This window comes from Oryctolagus cuniculus, chromosome 21 (assembly GCF_051225735.1).
Source record: "Oryctolagus cuniculus isolate XC-2025 breed Fujian yellow rabbit chromosome 21, ASM5122573v1, whole genome shotgun sequence".
NCBI lineage: Eukaryota > Metazoa > Chordata > Mammalia > Lagomorpha > Leporidae > Oryctolagus > Oryctolagus cuniculus.
In genome coordinates, this window is record NC_142887.1 from 18,639,471 (window position 1) to 18,656,157 (window position 16,687).

The 16,687-nt window shown below is 46.0% G+C and overlaps 1 protein-coding gene across 6 annotated transcripts in view; it reads left to right on the top strand.

The window, feature by feature from the left end:
• Positions 1 to 16,687, top strand: part of SUDS3 (SIN3A corepressor complex component SDS3) — a 92,391-nt gene that overhangs the window by 34,617 nt on the left and 41,087 nt on the right. For 4 of the 6 annotated variants that reach the window (XM_070065985.2, XM_089323257.1, XM_002719802.6 and 1 more), the window contains exon 12: positions 2,631 to 6,263. The exons of the other annotated variants lie outside the window; for them this stretch is intronic. In XM_070065985.2, the coding sequence (XP_069922086.1) occupies positions 2,631 to 2,729 (99 nt within the window). In that variant the 3' untranslated portion in view covers positions 2,730 to 6,263. Of the gene's footprint in view, positions 1 to 2,630; positions 6,264 to 16,687 lie in introns of those variants that run through there. 6 annotated transcript variants of the gene reach the window in all.

Below are 16,687 nucleotides of genomic sequence, written 5' to 3' on the forward strand. Positions count from 1 at the left end.
ACTCCATCTTTGTTTACTTGTTTCCCTAGCTTTTCATCTGTTAGTAGATTGGTTTCTTGCTGTGAAGATTTAGTGAGGCACCTGGCACAGGGTCCAGCACCCAGGAAGTACTCAATAGCTAGGTGCTGGCATGAGGCAACCCACGTGGCACCCCATTCCTGCCATCTCTCAGATCTTATGTCCTGCGGTGCTTCTGCACGACAAGCTCCCAGGTTCGTGCTGTTGTTGGGTCTTGGTCTGCAGGGTGGCATCTGGTTTTGAAGTCAGCTGGCAGGGGTTTGCCTGAAGGTGACGGGACTGCTCGGTGGGCTCTCTCTTCTGGATGCTTCATTAGGAGGATACCAGCAATGTGTAACTTGTATTGTTAGTAGTTTAAAAAATGCTTAAAACTTTAATAACTGGGTTGGCTTGATCTTTTATCAGTCCACAAATGTCTGCAAAGAAATTGATTTTTATGTGTCTACCCTCTGTAACTTATTCGTGCCAATGCACAGTAAATCTAATGAAACTGGATTATGAAACAGCTTAAGCTTCTATTTTCCCAGCTTCCTACATTGAAAATGCCCTCACATGTGACTGGGTTGCAGCATGATTATTTACTTAGCAGTTAGGGAGTGCCTTCCAGATAAATGAGTGTCCTTCTCTGGGTCAGCATCTGTGGAAGTCACCTCCAGCCAAGGCAGAACCAGAGCAGGGGATCCGGTAGAGAATGCTGCTGGCCTCAGCCAAAAGGCCTTGTCGTTTCACAGTAGGGCCCTAGCATCAGGCTGTGGGGCTTGCTCCACACAAGCACGTGTTGCCTCTAGCACCAAAGCCGAGCTTCACAGTCCATATGTCATTCTCTGTGCCACCTTGAGAGAAAGAAAAATGCAACTTTTTCTTTGTTAAAGGTTGTCACTTTTTGACACAACAGAGTGAGTGTCAGGTCTGACCAGTGGTGTCACTGAGATGTGTCTCTTGGAGGGTAGATGTCCTGGTGCATAGGTGGCATGCAGCACTGGCAGTGGGGACATAAAGCCCCAGCTCACTTTCCAGATCAAAGCTGAAGTGACACTGGAGCATGGCCTTTGCATGACTCAGCTTGGGCAAGGTCAGTGGGTGGGTCTGAGCATGGTGGTGACGCCCAATTCAGCTCTTGGGATCAGCCTTCAGTTCGGAATGGTTCTGCAAGGCTCTTTAGAGGCTCAGCTGCATGTGAGGTCTTTTAAGTCAGTGTATTTTATTTTAATTTATTTCTTTTGTGAAATAATTGCATTTAATATGTTGAGATGGAACTGAGAATAAGTTTTTTTTTTTTTTAAGTTTAATTTTTTTTAAAGATTTATTTATTTATTTGAGTTACACAGAGAGAGAAGGAGAGGCAGAGAGAGAGAGGTCTTCCATCTGCTGGTTCACTCCTCAGTTGGCTGCAGTGGCCGGAGCTGGGCCAGTCAAATGCCAGGACCTTCCTCCGGGTCTCCCAAGGACTTGGGCCATCCTCCACTGCTTTCCCAGGCCACAGCAGAGAGCTGGATCAGAAGTGGAGCAGCCAGGACTTGAACTGGTGCCCATGTGGGATGCCAGCACTGCAGGCAGAGGCTTTACCCGCTACACCACAGAGCCGGCCCCTGAGAATAAGGTTTTTTAAACCTGAAAATCAGGTGGAGGAAGGAGGAGATAGGTCTGTGAACTTGTACTTGGTATATGGGTGAGGTGCAGACCTTTCAAAAAATTGGGAACTCATCAGTGGAGAAGAGCAAGGGGCTTTGTGAGGCTGCAGAATTCACCTCTGCACGAGTGTCTCAGTCTTGCACAGCTTTGGTTTCTTCTTCCGTAAACGGGGTCGCTGAAGACTCTTTGGTTCCCAGGATTGTTCTGAGGGGGGGAAGCCCAGTTTCCTCAGCAGTGTCAGCACTCAGGAAGAACTGGGGAACCCTTGCGCACATGCGAGGCTACTGAGGTGACAGCTGTCTTCCTCAGCTCTGACAGGCCGCTGCTGCAAGAGTTCATTCTCAAGTCTATGGAGGAATGCTTTCTGCCCTGTCAAATGCGAGAGATCTGATACTGTCTGGGAGAGGGGTGTGGTGAGGAGGGAAAGGACTGCCTTAGCTCTTTGGCCTTGTCATGATCCTGATTGGGCTTTAGCTCACTCATCGGACATTTTATTGTTAGTATTTCTTTCCTTCTTTTTCTGTCAAAGCCATTAGCTTAATTGCTAGGAAATGTGAGTATTGGAGGGCTTTGTTATAGCAATCTATTGGGGCCAAGAAAACATTTCCAAAAATTTGGAGAAGTTAATATTCAGTAACCTGTATCTCTTGAGTGTTGATGATGCTGTAATCAGACCACAGCTGAAAGAGTTCCTAAGCTTAAGGGGAAACAGAAACACAGCTTGTTGTGTGTTCCATTTTCTTAACCCAAGGTGTGGGTGAGGTGGCTGGGAGCTAGGAGTTCAAGGCTGATGCCTGCCTCCCAGGAGAGCCCAGCACTGGGAAGTGCTTGTGACGCCCTTGCAGGATGAGACTCAGACAAGTGAAACTTGCCAGATTTGTGCCCGCATCGGGTTCCTGCAGCTATGTTAATGCTTTGGAAGACTTGCTCTTCAGGACTTCTTAGCCTCTTTCATCTTGTTCCCTCTCCTGTCCCCACAGATCTGGGTGAGGAAGACAAGTGACAGCACCAAGATGAGGATCTACCTTGGCCAGCTTCAGCGCGGGCTCTTTGTGATCCGTCGGCGGTCAGCAGCTTGACTTTCTACAGTGCTCCTCTTCCCTTTTTCTGGAGTGGTTTTTATTTTTGTTTTATCTTGTTTTCTTAATAGAAATTTTTTTACCTTGCTGGGAATAGTTACTTGGCCTTGGAAATGGAGAACACTGTTGTGGATTCTGCAAGGCACTTTGCGGCTGGCCTCCTCCATCTTTGGGTCATTGTTTCCTGCCTCGACTTCTTCCAGCCATCAGTCACCATAGGACTCTCTTAGTTTCAGGAGTATTGGGAGTTTGATTTACTTTCCTTTTATTTTATTTTTTTTGCTTATACCTTGTCTTTTTGAAAAGGCCTTCTTTGAGCTTGAAGGGACAACTCTATTTTGTTAATTATCTTTGGATCTTTCTACCATGAATAAGAGCAGGACGAAATACACTCTACAGTGCATTTTCATGTTTTGAATCTGATTAGTGGATCATGTAGCTACTTCCCTTGTCGAGCCCAATTCACTGTTTTCCCAGAAGCTTGGGGCAGAGGTCCTAGCAGAAGGAGATTAATTCTCCTGGCTCTCAGCCTTCTTGGAGAAATAAATGCCTTGTGCAACATCTGGCGCATACCATCCATTCCACTGGCTGAATGACAGAAATTTCCTGGTAGACTGTGTGCACTGAAGTTAATGGAGTTGGGGGGGAGGGTACATTTCATTTTCATAATGTGCTGAAGTCACCATATTTTAAGTGTTATTTAATGCAGGTGCTTTATTCAAACACATTTGTTCTGGCTCAAGCTGGGACAAGAAGTCATTTCAGTAGTTTTCACTTCTAATTCCTTTCCCTTTCCTTTTCCCAAGAAGATAGAAATAGTCCATGCAACAGGCTGATTCTCTGGATTTTCTCTTGTAGGTGGGGAGGAAGACTGATAGTGCAATAATCAGTGATCTGTAGACTTACACATAGTACACATTTCAGTCTTGTTGCGGATGCCATCAGTGCGTCTGTTATTGGCCATTCTATACCTGTGGGACCTTGTCTTGATGTGGGCACTCACAGCCTCTCAAGAGTTCTGGTCCAGGTTGAAGGCAAGGAAAGCTCTGCCATGACATCCAGTAAACCTGTGTTGTTCTTGATGAATTCTGAGGAAATGGCCTTCCTTGTACCCGAGTGCTCCTTGCTTTGGTCCCCTGATTGGAGAAAGGATTCACTAGGTGATGGGGTTTTCTATACTTTGAGATGTTTAAAGAGCAGGGGTTCCAGTGCCTGGCAGCATCTCTGTGGGTCATTAGTAGACCTACCCGTCCCAGGAAAATGTTCATAAGTACTTCTGGGTCTCAGTGCTTCTCTTGTTGTCTCTTAATGTGTTTATCCCAGAGCAAATGGAGGGGCTGTGATAATGAATAATTCACCTAAGATCTGACTTCTACAAAGGCCCACAAACCTTATGGACTCAGAGTAAAGACTTGTACAGATATAGTTTTATTTTAATTTAAAATTATTTCTTTTTTTCTTTCCTTTTATTGGAGTCTTAATTAGAAAACAGGATAAAATGATGGTATTTAGCAGAAGTTTCCCGGGCGTTCTGTGTTTCTACCCTGTCCCCCTCTTCCCCACCCACATTGTTACCATGTTTATCACAGGGAACCACATCATGGAGAGCCGGGCCTTCACCTCTGATTTGTTCTTGATGGCCTGAGCTGTGAGGGAGGACTTCTCTTGCTTAAATTGTCATGGGTGTGTGTAATGTCACATATCAGGTAGTTACTGGTATCATCTTGTGACCTGTGATGGTGATTTCTTTAGGTAATAGTTACTATGCTTTTGCCATTGAAGGTGTTAGGATTTTAAATATTTATTTATTTATTTATTTTTATCCACTTGAAAGGCAGAGCAAGAGAGAGAGAGAGGCAGGCAAAAAGATCTTTCATCTGCTGGTCCATTCCCGAAATGCCTATGATAACCAGAGCTGGGCCAAGCTGAAGCCAGGAGGAGGCTAAAATTCCATCCAGGTCTTCCGTTTGGGTGACAGGTGCTCAAGCACTTGAGCCATCATCTGCCACCTCCCAGGATGTGTTAGTAGGAAACTGAATCAGAAGTGGAGAGTAGCTGAGACTTGAACTGGTGCTCCGATGGGTGTCCCAAGCAGCAAGTTAACCTGTTGTGCCACCACGCCTGCCTCTGTTTTTTAAAAAAGTTGTTTTAGTGCTCATTTTCCTTGTCCTCCTGAACAGTATACCAAAGTTTGTTTTTATTAGAAAAGATAATATTAGTAACCACTGGAGGTGCCACACTGAAGCAGCAGGAAGTTGCCTTTTTTTCGTTCCTAGTCTGGTGGTACCTTTGTGCTTTTGTGAAGTAAGTGCTAATTTGAAGACAGGGTTGAGGCACTTCTGCCTTCTCTCTTCTGTAACTTTTGAGGGTGTTTGAGACTGTGCTTCAGAAATGGTCTCAACCCTACCACTGCCTTCTCTCAGAGGCAACCATTAATTACGATCTAGTGACTGTGGGGAAAAATGTGAAGTGGACTCAAGACACTACATAGTAAATTACGTTCTAAATCCTAGAAGATTTAGTTTTTTAATGTCATCCCACAGGTGAAAAATCAGCAGTTGACCCATTGTCACAGGTCTGTGTTGACCAGTGTACAGGAAGCTCTCTTAGTTGATGGAGGAACTTGTGTGATGGAGAGAAGCTCCACAGAGAGGGAGAACAGACTTAGAAATTGCTAGAATTAGAAGAGGCTGGCTTTTAGTCTTGGTGGCCATTGTTAATCCAAAAGTTCTGTCTCTTGCTGGACCCCAGGGCACCAACTGTTCAAGTGATACTTTGGAAAAGATTGGTCCAGACACATCCTGTTCATGTGTGATTTTTAATCCAGAACCTGCACATGTGGTGTTAGAGGCTTTTGCCTTAAGTGTGAGATAACAGTGTTTGCTGTTCTCTCAACCCATGCCAGCCATCCTGTTTTTCAGATAGATTCCTGTTGCCATACCAAAGCCAGGATGTTTCTCTTCATTTGGATAACAGTATTTAAGAATGTGTAACTACCTAACTTACTATTTTTTTTTTTTTTAAACTTTTGACGGGGGCCAGATTTCGATCCCAGAGGCTGATCTGCCAATCAGGCTACATGTACTTGTGTACAAGATCCCGTGTTTAGGACTGGGTGGCTTTTCTAAGAGAAATGGTGGGGCGGTGGGGAGTGGTGTGAGACAGAGTTGATTGCATTTTTTAACCTAACCCTGGGGAGGGAAAGGGAAATCCTATTTTTCACAATGTTTTTGTTTTGTTTTTCTCCTGTCATTTTCTTTTAACCTTGAATTTTTACTAATTTCCTCCTGATTGATAATTTTTGTTCCTCATCTGGGAATTTGAAATCTTAGGGCTTAATGTTACACCAATTTTTCCAAAGAGTTCAAACCACTTTAATACTAGAACACGGTAAATCTGCAGCTGTTTCAAGCAGCTGGTGGGTTTTTTATATAGTGTCTTTAACTGGTACCATTAAATGTTCTGAAAGGTGAATGTAAAATGTGTAAAGTCTAGGGTTTTTTTTAAAATAACAATAAACTTTCAAAGAGAAAACCATTGTGTAGTCTGTATTGTATCTGTTGACTTGAGAAGTAATCAAAGTTTATTTTAGGTTTTTCGATCCGTCGCTTATGGGGAAACGAAGTTGGAAGAGAATGGGAGGTTGATCACCCAGGGAAGGGTGAGATGGAGAATGATGTCAGAAAGAGCAGCCCTGTCCGGCACCGCGGCTCACTAGGCTAATTCTCCGCCTTGCGGTGCTGGCACACCGGGTTCTAGTCCCGGTTGGGGCGCCGGATTCTGTCCCGGTTGCCCCTCTTCCAGGCCAGCGCTCTGCTGTGGCCAGGGAGTGCAGTGGAGGATGGTCCAAGTGCTTGGGCCCTGCACCCCATGGGAGACCAGGATAAGTACCTGGTTCCTGCCATCGGATCAGCGTGGTGCACTGGCCGCGGCGGCCATTGGAGGGTGAACCAACGGCAAAATGAAGACCTTTCTCTCTGTCTCTCTCTCTCACTGTCCACTCTGCCTGTCAAAAATAAATAAATAAATAAAACTTTAAAAAAAAGAAAAAAGAGCAGCCTAGAGATATTTACCTTGAAATGGAGTATACTCTCCTTTATTTGTTGGAGATGGCAAAAGAATCTAATTAAACATCAAGAAATTAAAATAAAATAAAAATAAATTGATACTGGCTGGAAGAAGTGTGACTGAAGATGCTGTTCATTTGATATCAAAGAACACTGTTTACTGCTCTTACCCAGAAAAGGGATGGGATCTTTACATTGCCTGGGGCAAGCTGACCAGACTGCTTGCTGCCACAGGTGACTCACCTGGGGGAACTGTGACCCAGTTGTGGCACACCTGTTGTGAAGGACTGCTTTATGCTTTAGATAATGGGAGGGGTGGGTCCTATTTTTAATCTGTTACTGTAACATAACATATAGAAAATACACAGATCTTGATTGTAGAAGTTGTTGAAATTTCTTAAGGTAGATGTGTCCGTATAACTAGCATCCACTGGAAGAGGTGACTGTACCAGGGCCTGCAGACCCCTCTGGCTGTGTCCCACTTTACTACTCCTAACTAGTTGGGTCTTTTAAATTACCTTGCCTTTCAAGCTCTCAAGTTGCCAGGTCCTTTCATTTTTCTAGAAGAGCCAGATTTGACATGAGCTAGGAAATAACCTGGGATGCAAGAGCTGGCAGCAAAGGATGTGGCTAAATGGGGAGAGGAAAAGCAGATCAGGTAACCCACTCAGCCTCCTGTCTGTCAAAGGCAAATGGAGCCTGCCCTTGATGTTGTCAGAATCCACCTTTCCTTCTGGACTTTGTGGCAGATATCGTGCCGGACTCCATGGGAACCATTTTTCATGTAGTTCTCAAGAGTACTAATGCTCCCAGATTTAAATCTGGCTCGTTAGTCTAGTCAGTCTAACCATTGACTTCCTTCTATAAAATCGAGTCCTCAGACTCTGCCTGGTACATAGTAAACATTCTAAACATCTGCCAAATACAGTTCAGGTAAAAGGATGTATGAAGGCAAACTGGTGAATAATGTTGGCTCGTGCTCCAGCTGCAGTCCTACCATGGTTTGGATCTTAGTGTGGCTATCTCCAGAGATTGTCCCTCCACCCACCCCAACCCACCCACTAGGCCCAAGGCATCCTGTCACCTGGAAAGAGGATGGAAACATAATCCAACTGCAATGTTTAGGGGGTGGGGCTACTGGGAGGTCGTTAGGTTCCTAAGGGCATGACTGAAAGGTAGTAGTGAGGAGATGGTTGGTAATAAAGCCTGAATTAGGGGGGCTGGCGCTGTGGCTCAGTGGGTTAACTCCCTGGCCTGAAGCACTGGCATCCCATACGGTGCTGGTTCTAGTCCCGGATGCTCCTCTTCTGATCCAGCTCTCTGGTATGGCCTGGGAAAGCAGTACAAGGTGATCCAAATCCGAGGGCCCCTGCACCCATGTGGGAGACCCGGAAGAAGCTCCTGGCTTCGGATCGGCAGAGCTCTGGCCATTGTGGCCAACTGGGGAGTGAACCATTGGATGGAAGACCTCTCTCTGCCTCGCCTCTCTCTCTCTAACTCTGAATTTTGAATAAATAAAATCTTAAAAAAAAGCCTGACTCAGGCCCAGCTGCTCTTCCTTCCTCCTGACCCCTCAGTGTTATCTTGCACACGCTCCACCGCTGCCATCATGTGTTTTCAATGTCTGAACCAATTGGGGCCTACTTGATCCTGGACTGTGAATCTCTAAAATCATGAGCTAAAACAAGCCCTCCTTCATAAGTAGTTTTGTCTTAGATACTTTGTTACAGTCCCAAAAAACTGAGTTGTAAAGGTACCTTTCTCTTGTATCATTTACGTCTCACTAACACCCTAAGGACAGTATACTGTTGCCATTACCAGTTTTCAGAGAAGGAAACTGAAGTAGCACTTGGGCTCCTTTAGTTACAGGAGGAGGTAGTTCAGTGACTTCTACAAGATCACACAGTAAGTGGCTGAGTCTTTTGGGTTCCAAGCCAGGCTTCCTGTAACCACTGCGTTGTTCAGTGCTTTCCGTCCCTGCTTTGTTAAAATTTTGTTCAACATTTCCTTTCACTCTTTCTCTGAATTTGCTTCCCTTAATGTACTTTCACTTCTTGTATGTTGTACTCATGGAGCAAATGCTGACGGTAGAAACAGTGTTTCTTGCTAAAACTCGTTCCCCTGCTAGGTAACTCCCAAGTTTCTCCCGTGGCAGTGTTGTTAAGAGTCAGTTACCAGCCCAGAGAGGTGGTTTCTGTTCGTGCTGATTGAGGGTAATTGATCTGCAAAAGAAACAGCCATTTAGAATGTAAACAGTTTTTGGTCTTGGTGGGACCTACTTTTTTCTGTAAGCAGCCTGAGAGCCTTTGGAGGGAAAGGTGTTTCCATATTTTTCTAGAACATTTCCTGTCTTGGTCATCCGTGCAGTCAGAGGAGCAGTGGGAGCCACTGAACTGGTTTCTAAAAATGTAGGTGGAGAGCTGGGCGTCCTACCTGGTAATGTATTCTGATGTCGGAGGACCTTTTCCTGCCGTGTCCCACTCCTGTGGAGTCGCCGTAATGGGAGAATGCACCAGTTCCATGTCACCTGCTTCAAACTGCTGAGTTCCAGTCAGTGACCTGCTTAACAGACTAACCTGGGGTTTGCAGTCTTTGAATTGAGGCAGGAATGAAACCCATCTCTGATCTCTTTTCTGTTGTTCCGGGCACTGCAAGCACCAGCCTTGGTGATGCACAGAGTCCACCTTTCTTGCTTTCTAAAAGAAGGCACTGGGAAGGATGTTTAGTCTAGCGATGAAGGTGCCAGTTGAGATGCCTGTGTCCTGTATCAGACTACCTGGATTTGATACCCAGTTCTGGCTCCTGAGTCCAGCTTCCTGCTAATGTAGACCCTGGGAAGCATCATTGATGGTTCCAGTAATTGGGTTCCTGCCCCCAATATGGGACACCTGGATTGAGTTTCTGGCGCTTGGTTTTATCCTGGCCTGTCTCAGCCGCCATGTGGGCATTTGGAGAATGTAACCAGTGGATTGGAGTTGTCTGTTTCTTCACTTCTTGAATAAGTGACTTTAGAAATAAGGCACTAGATGGAATGAACTACAAATACAGGCACCAGAATCTCAATACTCCCCTGTTTCTCCGAAGTTAGAGACTCCGTGTGTCTGCTTCTCTGCAGGCTGATGCTTGTATTTGGTGTTTTCTCTCTAGTGATGGTGTGGGTGCAGGGTCTCCAAGTAGGCAGCATTCTAGAACCAGCTTAAAAGCAGTGGCTGGGTCCTGGAAATGATCAATGTTGGCAGGCAGGAGTGTGGTGGCCCCAGTCTAGCAAGCCCCTACAGATGATCAAGAATCATCTTTATTCCACCATTGATTCTCTTAGCGGAGAGTTTGTTTGCTGAGGTGCAATATAGTCTTGTGGCCAAGAGCAAAGGTTTTGGAACCAGGATTTGAGTCTGACTTTGCTGCTTAACCAGGTTGGTGTGACCTTGACAACTTAGTTCCTCTGAACCTCAGCTTCCTCATCTCTTAAATACTGTCCACTTCAGTGATGGCTTTGAGTACTTTGATTATATACGAGGTACTTGAAAAAGTTTGTGAAAATGTGATTAAAAGCTTAATTTATTTTAGTATAAGAAAGTTTTGAAATCCATGTATCTAAGGTTTCTTCAAAAAGTTCACGGGAAAATTATCTTATAAAAAACCTGTGTGGATTTCAAAAAATCATTTGCACCAAAATAAACTTTTAGCACCATTTTCCATTAGCTTTTTTGAAACATGTTCATGTAGTACTTTGTGTGCTAAACACTTGTATTTTACACATATTAATCCATTGAATCCTCATAATGACCCTACGATGTAAGTACTGTTGGAATTTTTGTCACTGAGGAAATCAAGAAATAAAGACATCACCTTCTTGCTCAGTGTCACACAGCCAGCAGGTGGAAGCCCAGACTCAGAGCTCATGTGGTCTGTCCTGAGTCTGCTGCGCCTGGCTGTGCTGTACAGTGAGGTACACACAGTCCAGTGGGCTGCCCAGTCTTAAGAAACTGTCTCTGCTGTTGCATTTGCTTTTGTCATTTGTCCACTTCCTGTCTTTGTTAATCTGAGTGCCAAATCCCAAGAGAACTGAACAATTCGAAGGAGTAGATTTAGCACCAACAGACTGCCAAGGGAGGCTGCTGGCTTTAGTTATGCCAAGCTTCGACTCCTACAGATGGGTGTGGGCCCAGTGTGCCCAAGTGAGAAGGATTTGGAAGCTCAAATTTGGGTCCAGTAGGAAATAGTGACAGATCAGTGATTTTTGTCTGCTCCAGACTCGGGGGGTCACATTGCTCTGGCATCCCTGATTTGGTCTGATTCCTTCATCTTGAAGATGGAAACACCTAAGGCCCAGAGAAGTTGAGTGACTTAGCCACAGTCAGGCAGCTGGTTGTAGACACTGTCACCCCTAGCTTGCAGTGGGACAGGCATTTGAGTGCCACCTTGTGCCAGGCTCCGTGCTGGAAAGCATAGAGGACGGCCTTCTGTGTGTTCCTGGCTAATTTGTTGCCTCAGTGGGATGTCTTGGCCTTCGTCTGTGCCTATGATGGTGGTGATGGAGGTGAGGGAGGTCCTGAGTTCTAATCCTGTCCTGGCTTAGACACATTAGTGTTGGGACACTTGCTTAATCTCTGTGCCATGGTATTCTGTGCTCTCATGCCAATGTGCCAGGACTTTCCTGGTTTTAGCACTTAAAGTGTTGCATCCCAGGCAAAGTGGGACATTGGTCACCCATCTCAGTGTCCTCTGTAAAAGGGGTTTGAGACTTGTTGCTTTTTCATGAAGTTGTCTGAAGACTGAATGATTTATTACAGATGAAGTTCTTAGGAGTGTTTGGGACTTAGTAAGACCTCAGTCCATAATGGTTTTCTTGTTGTTTTTATTTATTGTTGGAGCACAGATTTCCCGCCACAGAATGGGTTCCTGGTGAGCTTGACTCTGAATCAAAACAAGAAAGGGTCTTTGCCATGACCGATTATTGAGGCTATTTTTTCTTCCATTTGAAACAGTAAATAAGCATGAACCTGAGGAATACGTTAGTCCTCACATTCAATGCAAATACCGTTGAATCCTCCTACATGTTAGGTAGTGTTCTAGCTCCTTGGGGAGGTTCGGAAAGGTAGACAGGCCTTGAGCGGTCCCCATTACCAGGAAAGGGAATTCCAGATAGAGAGAATGTCTTGATCTAAAGCACAGAGGGGAATGAATGTGGGCTATGTTAAAAAAAAAATCAAGTAAGGGTGTGTGTTCAACAATACAGCTGGATGCACAGGCTCTGAACTTTAAAATTGGTTTACTCACCCGCCAGTAGCCTCTTGTCCTGCCACATGTAGGGCTCACCTTCCTTTTCCTTTCTGCCTCTCTCCTTTCTTCTTCCTTATCCCTGGCCTGTCTGCTGGTTCCCCCTCCCCTTTCTTTTGCCGGTGCGGTGGCTCGTGGCAGTCCTGCAGTGACGCTTTCCAATTTCACACTTACATGCTCCTGAAAGTATTCGCAAACTAACTCGTATGTAAAACCAATAAAGGGCGACAGCACACATTGCTGTCAGACAGTTGTTTTGTTTGACCCGCTTGCTTCCGCTTTGATCGCTCCTCAACACGGTGCTCTGACCTTACCAGGAGAGGCTGCTTGCTGAAGTGCAAGTGTGGGTGCAGCTCTGTGAGCACATTGCGGGCAGGGCAGGAATGAAAAGGGGCTTGCGTTTATGGAGCCCTTGGCAAGTGGTACATAAGCTTCTTTAATACAGGTATGTGTTGGGGCCGGCACTGTGGCACAGCGGGTTAATGCCCTGGCCGGAAACGCTGGCATCCCATGTGGGCGCCAATTCTAGTCCCGGATGCTCCTCTTCCAGTCCAGCTCTCTGCTATAGCCTGGGAAAGCAGTAGAAGATGGCCCAAGTCCTTGGGCCCCTGCACCCATGTGGGAGACCAGGGGAAGCTCCTGGCTCCTGGCTGCGGATCGGCACAGCTCCGGCTGTTCCGGCCATCTGGGGAGTGAACCATCGACGGAAGACACTCTCTCTCTCTCTCTCTCTCTCTCTCTCTCTCTGCGTCTCCTCTCTCTGTGTAACTCTTTCAAATAAATAAATCTTTTTAAAAAAATACAGATGTGTGTTGTAATGCCACCTATTTTACAGTCAAGGAAAGTGAGACCTGGAAGAGGGAAGACTGTTCAGCCCTGCACCATATTCATACATTGCCTGTTACCATTAACTTCCCTCACCCTAACATGTGCTGTCGACTCTTGGTTGTCATCTGAGCTGACACCCTCCACTTTGTTCATCTGGAAACACACCAAGAAGGGAAGGAACTCGGCCGGTTAAAGGTAGTGCAGGAGCTGGAGCTCAGATCTTGCAACCCGTAAGCCGACAACCTTGAGTGGAGACAAATCCCAGTCCCAAGGCTCAAAGGCTGAACTTGAGACTTATATTTGAATTTCAGCTCTCCTGCTTGTCAGCTGCATGACCCTGGGCAAATCACAAAACCTCTCTGGACTCTGGGTCATTCATATTGAAAGCGGGAATGGTTAATGGTGGCTACCTTGGAGGTCTGTCGTGAGGATCAAACAAGGGCACGCAAGCAAAGCAGCACAAGGACTGACGTGCCTGAAGTAGGCCGTGGGTCACTCTGGAGCTTCAGAAAACAAGCTCCCGTGCTGAGTGAGCACTGTGACCACATGGGCTGTCTACCCCCGACTCCTACCCACCTGCTCGGGTCCCATTGTGCCTTGAGGCTAAGCCCTCCCAGCCTTCCAAGGGCACCTCACCCAGGGAATACCGACAGAAGCCACCCGTCACAAGCCTTGACAAACTGAAGACAAGCAGATGTCTGGCCATCCCTTCTCCACCTCATTAACCCTCTCAATAGAGAAGAGTTTGAATTGCTTGGTGTATTGAGAAACCCACTGGACTACAAGCCAGGGAAGACAGCACTTGGGCCATCTGTTTTCTTTTGTCAACTTTCCAGGGACTAATACACTATCTGTAGGTCCCCTTTAAGGGCTTAGTGAATGAATGAATGAATTAATGGTTGGCTGCTGCCTCATCACTGGTCGCTCCAGCATATTTTTCCAAGATCAAATACGGGTAAAGTCTGGAAAGAGGATAACACACAGATGGCCACAGTTTGTTGTCATCGCTCTCTCCATGACCACCTCGCAGAGATCATTTTGGTTTCTTAACATTGATCTCAAAATAGGTATTATTAAAGCTAGGTATTTGAGTTTTACACATTGTAGACTAAATTCCCACTGTGGGTCTCATCTCCCCCTCCCCTTACAGTGCTCTCCTGTTTGATTAGGTCAGTATTCAGTGTTGAGATGATTATGACTGGAAACTCTAGTCATAGCTGAGCCATGCTGTAAAGGATTTTGCTTTTTATTTCATAATTTTACCCCCCACCCCAGGAATTAATTTTTAATATCCGTATTTTCTTTTTGTTGTTTGCTTAGTTTTCTATGAGCTTAAGATTGATTTGACCTCAAACCCTTCATGAAGTGTCTAAATTCCCCTAAGATATTTCCATGTGCCAGATTTTCCATCAATTTTGTCATCCTGAAAAGAAAGTCTCTTTCCTGTGGATCCTGACCTGCTCCACTGTGGACTGGTTGCCCTGCTGGCCTGGCACACAGCTGTCACCCTGGGCACACTGTGTGACCCAGCACTGTCTCCCTTCACCACCATGCTGGAGCTTCCTTCTCCCTACTTTGATCCAGATCTGCTATGTCTTGTTCTCTGTCTTCCTGTGTTCCCACGTTTTCTAGCAATTGCCCAAACATGACTGAACATACCTTAGTTCTTTTTTACTTCCTTAACAGTGATGAGTATAATTACATTTTCCTATTCCCAGAATTGAGGCACATACATTTCCAGAATTAAAAGGTCCACTGAGTACACAGCACTTAAATTATATTTCTTTTTTATTTATTTTTGACAGGCAGAGTGGACAGAGAGAGAGACAGAAAGGTCTTCCTTTACCATTGGTTCACCCTCCAATGGCTGCTGCGGCCAGCGCGCTGCGGCCGGCGCACCACGCTGATCCGAAGCCACGAGCCAGGTACTTATCCTGGTCTCCCATGGGGTGCAGGGCCCAAGCACTTGGACCATCTTCCACTGCACGCCCGGGCCATAGCAGAGAGCTGGCCTGGAAGAGGAGCAACCGGGACAGAATCCAGTGCCCTGACCGGGACTAGAACCCAGTGTGCCGGCACTGCAGGCGGAGGATTAGCCTATTGAGCCGTGGCGCCGGCCTAAATTATATTTCAACCTGCCTCTCCTTCCTTCCCTCCATGTCTAGTTTTCTTTATGCTGCCAAATCATATTTTCCATAGTTAGTCTCAAGAGTCTGTGTGTGTGTGTGTGTGATGGAGAGGGAGGTACTTTCTAGCTTCTAAAATTTGATTTTTGCCTCTCCGATGTTCTCCATTGGTGGGTTTACTTCTAGCTTGGAAATCATTTGCCTTCAAACATTTTGAAAGCATTCTTTATTGCTTTCTGGCTTCCAGTATTACCCTTGAGAACTCTGAAGCCATTCTGATTATTGATTCTCGGAGCTGACTTTTTAACATCTCTGGAGGCTCGTGAAATTTCATGGTGATGGCTCGTTGTACTAAGCAGTTAGGGTTTTTTTTTTTCTTCTTCTTAATGTATTTCTCTCAAATTCTGGAGGGTGAGGGGAATGTATGTATGTATGTATCTCACAGATGTGGTAGGAGCCTTCGGGGACACCCCAGTGCTCCCTGCCTCCTGGTGATCACATCTTGAGCTCTCCTGTTGGGCCAGGGTTGATCTTTGTGACCAGTAGCCCGAGGCAGAGTGGTAAGCCACTTCTGAGATTGCCGAACGATGTGCTTACTGCGGCTTCTCTCTCTTCTCTCTCTCTCTCTAGAATCCCTTGCTTTGGGGGATGCTGGTTACCATGTTAGGCAGCCTGTGGGAGGCTCACAAGGCTAGGAGGTGAGGCCTCTGGCCAATATCCCACTCCTAGCTGAGGCTGGAACTAATGTGATGGCTGATCTTCTCCCCTCCTTTTTCCTATTCTTACATTCAGGAATTCAAGTTACTGGAATTGTAGGCTTCCTTTGACAGTCTTTACCTCCTGTTTTCCATCTTTTTTTGTATCTCGACTCTATATTCTAGATTTCTTCAACTTTATATTCTAATCTTTCTGATGAATTTTATTTTTGTAGGTAAATTTCTGAGAGCTATTTTTATTTATTTGTTTATTTATTGACAGGCAGAGTGGACAGTGAGAGAGAGAGACAGAGAGAAAGGTCTTCCTTTGCCGTTGGTTCACCCTCCAATGGCCGCTGTGGCCGGTGAGCTGCAGCCAGCGCACCGCGCTGATCCGATGGCAGGAGCCAGGTGCTTCTCCTGGTCTCCCATGGGGTGCAGGGCCCAAGCACTTGGACCATCCTCCACTGCACTCCCTGGCCACAGCAGAGAGCTGGCCTGGAAGAGGGGCAACCAGGACAGAATCCGGCACCCCGACCGGGACTAGAACCTGGTGTGCCGGCTATTTTTTGATTTTTAAACATCTCTCCTTTTTAAAAAAGTATTCTTTTATTCCACCTGAATCAGGAGGGTTTTTGTTTTACCTTCTCTAGAGAAGAAACTTCCAGTCTTCTGCCAGGTTAGGATGTGGACACTTTTGCTGCGTGAAGAAGGGGAGAAAGGCCCTGTCAGCTTCATCTTCTCCCCGCTCCTTGCAGCAATTTTTTCCCCCACTGAGTTGAGGCAGGTAATTTAACAATATATCATGAAGTAAGGCGGGGAGAGAAGAGTTCATGCCCTCCCCCAGCAGCCAGTCTGTGTTACGGATGTTTCCCGGAAGCTGAGTGTGAAGCCAGAGGCTGGGACGCATGCACTGTGGGAGTCCTAGGCCTTCGTCAGGCTTGTGGCCAACTCCGGGGGGC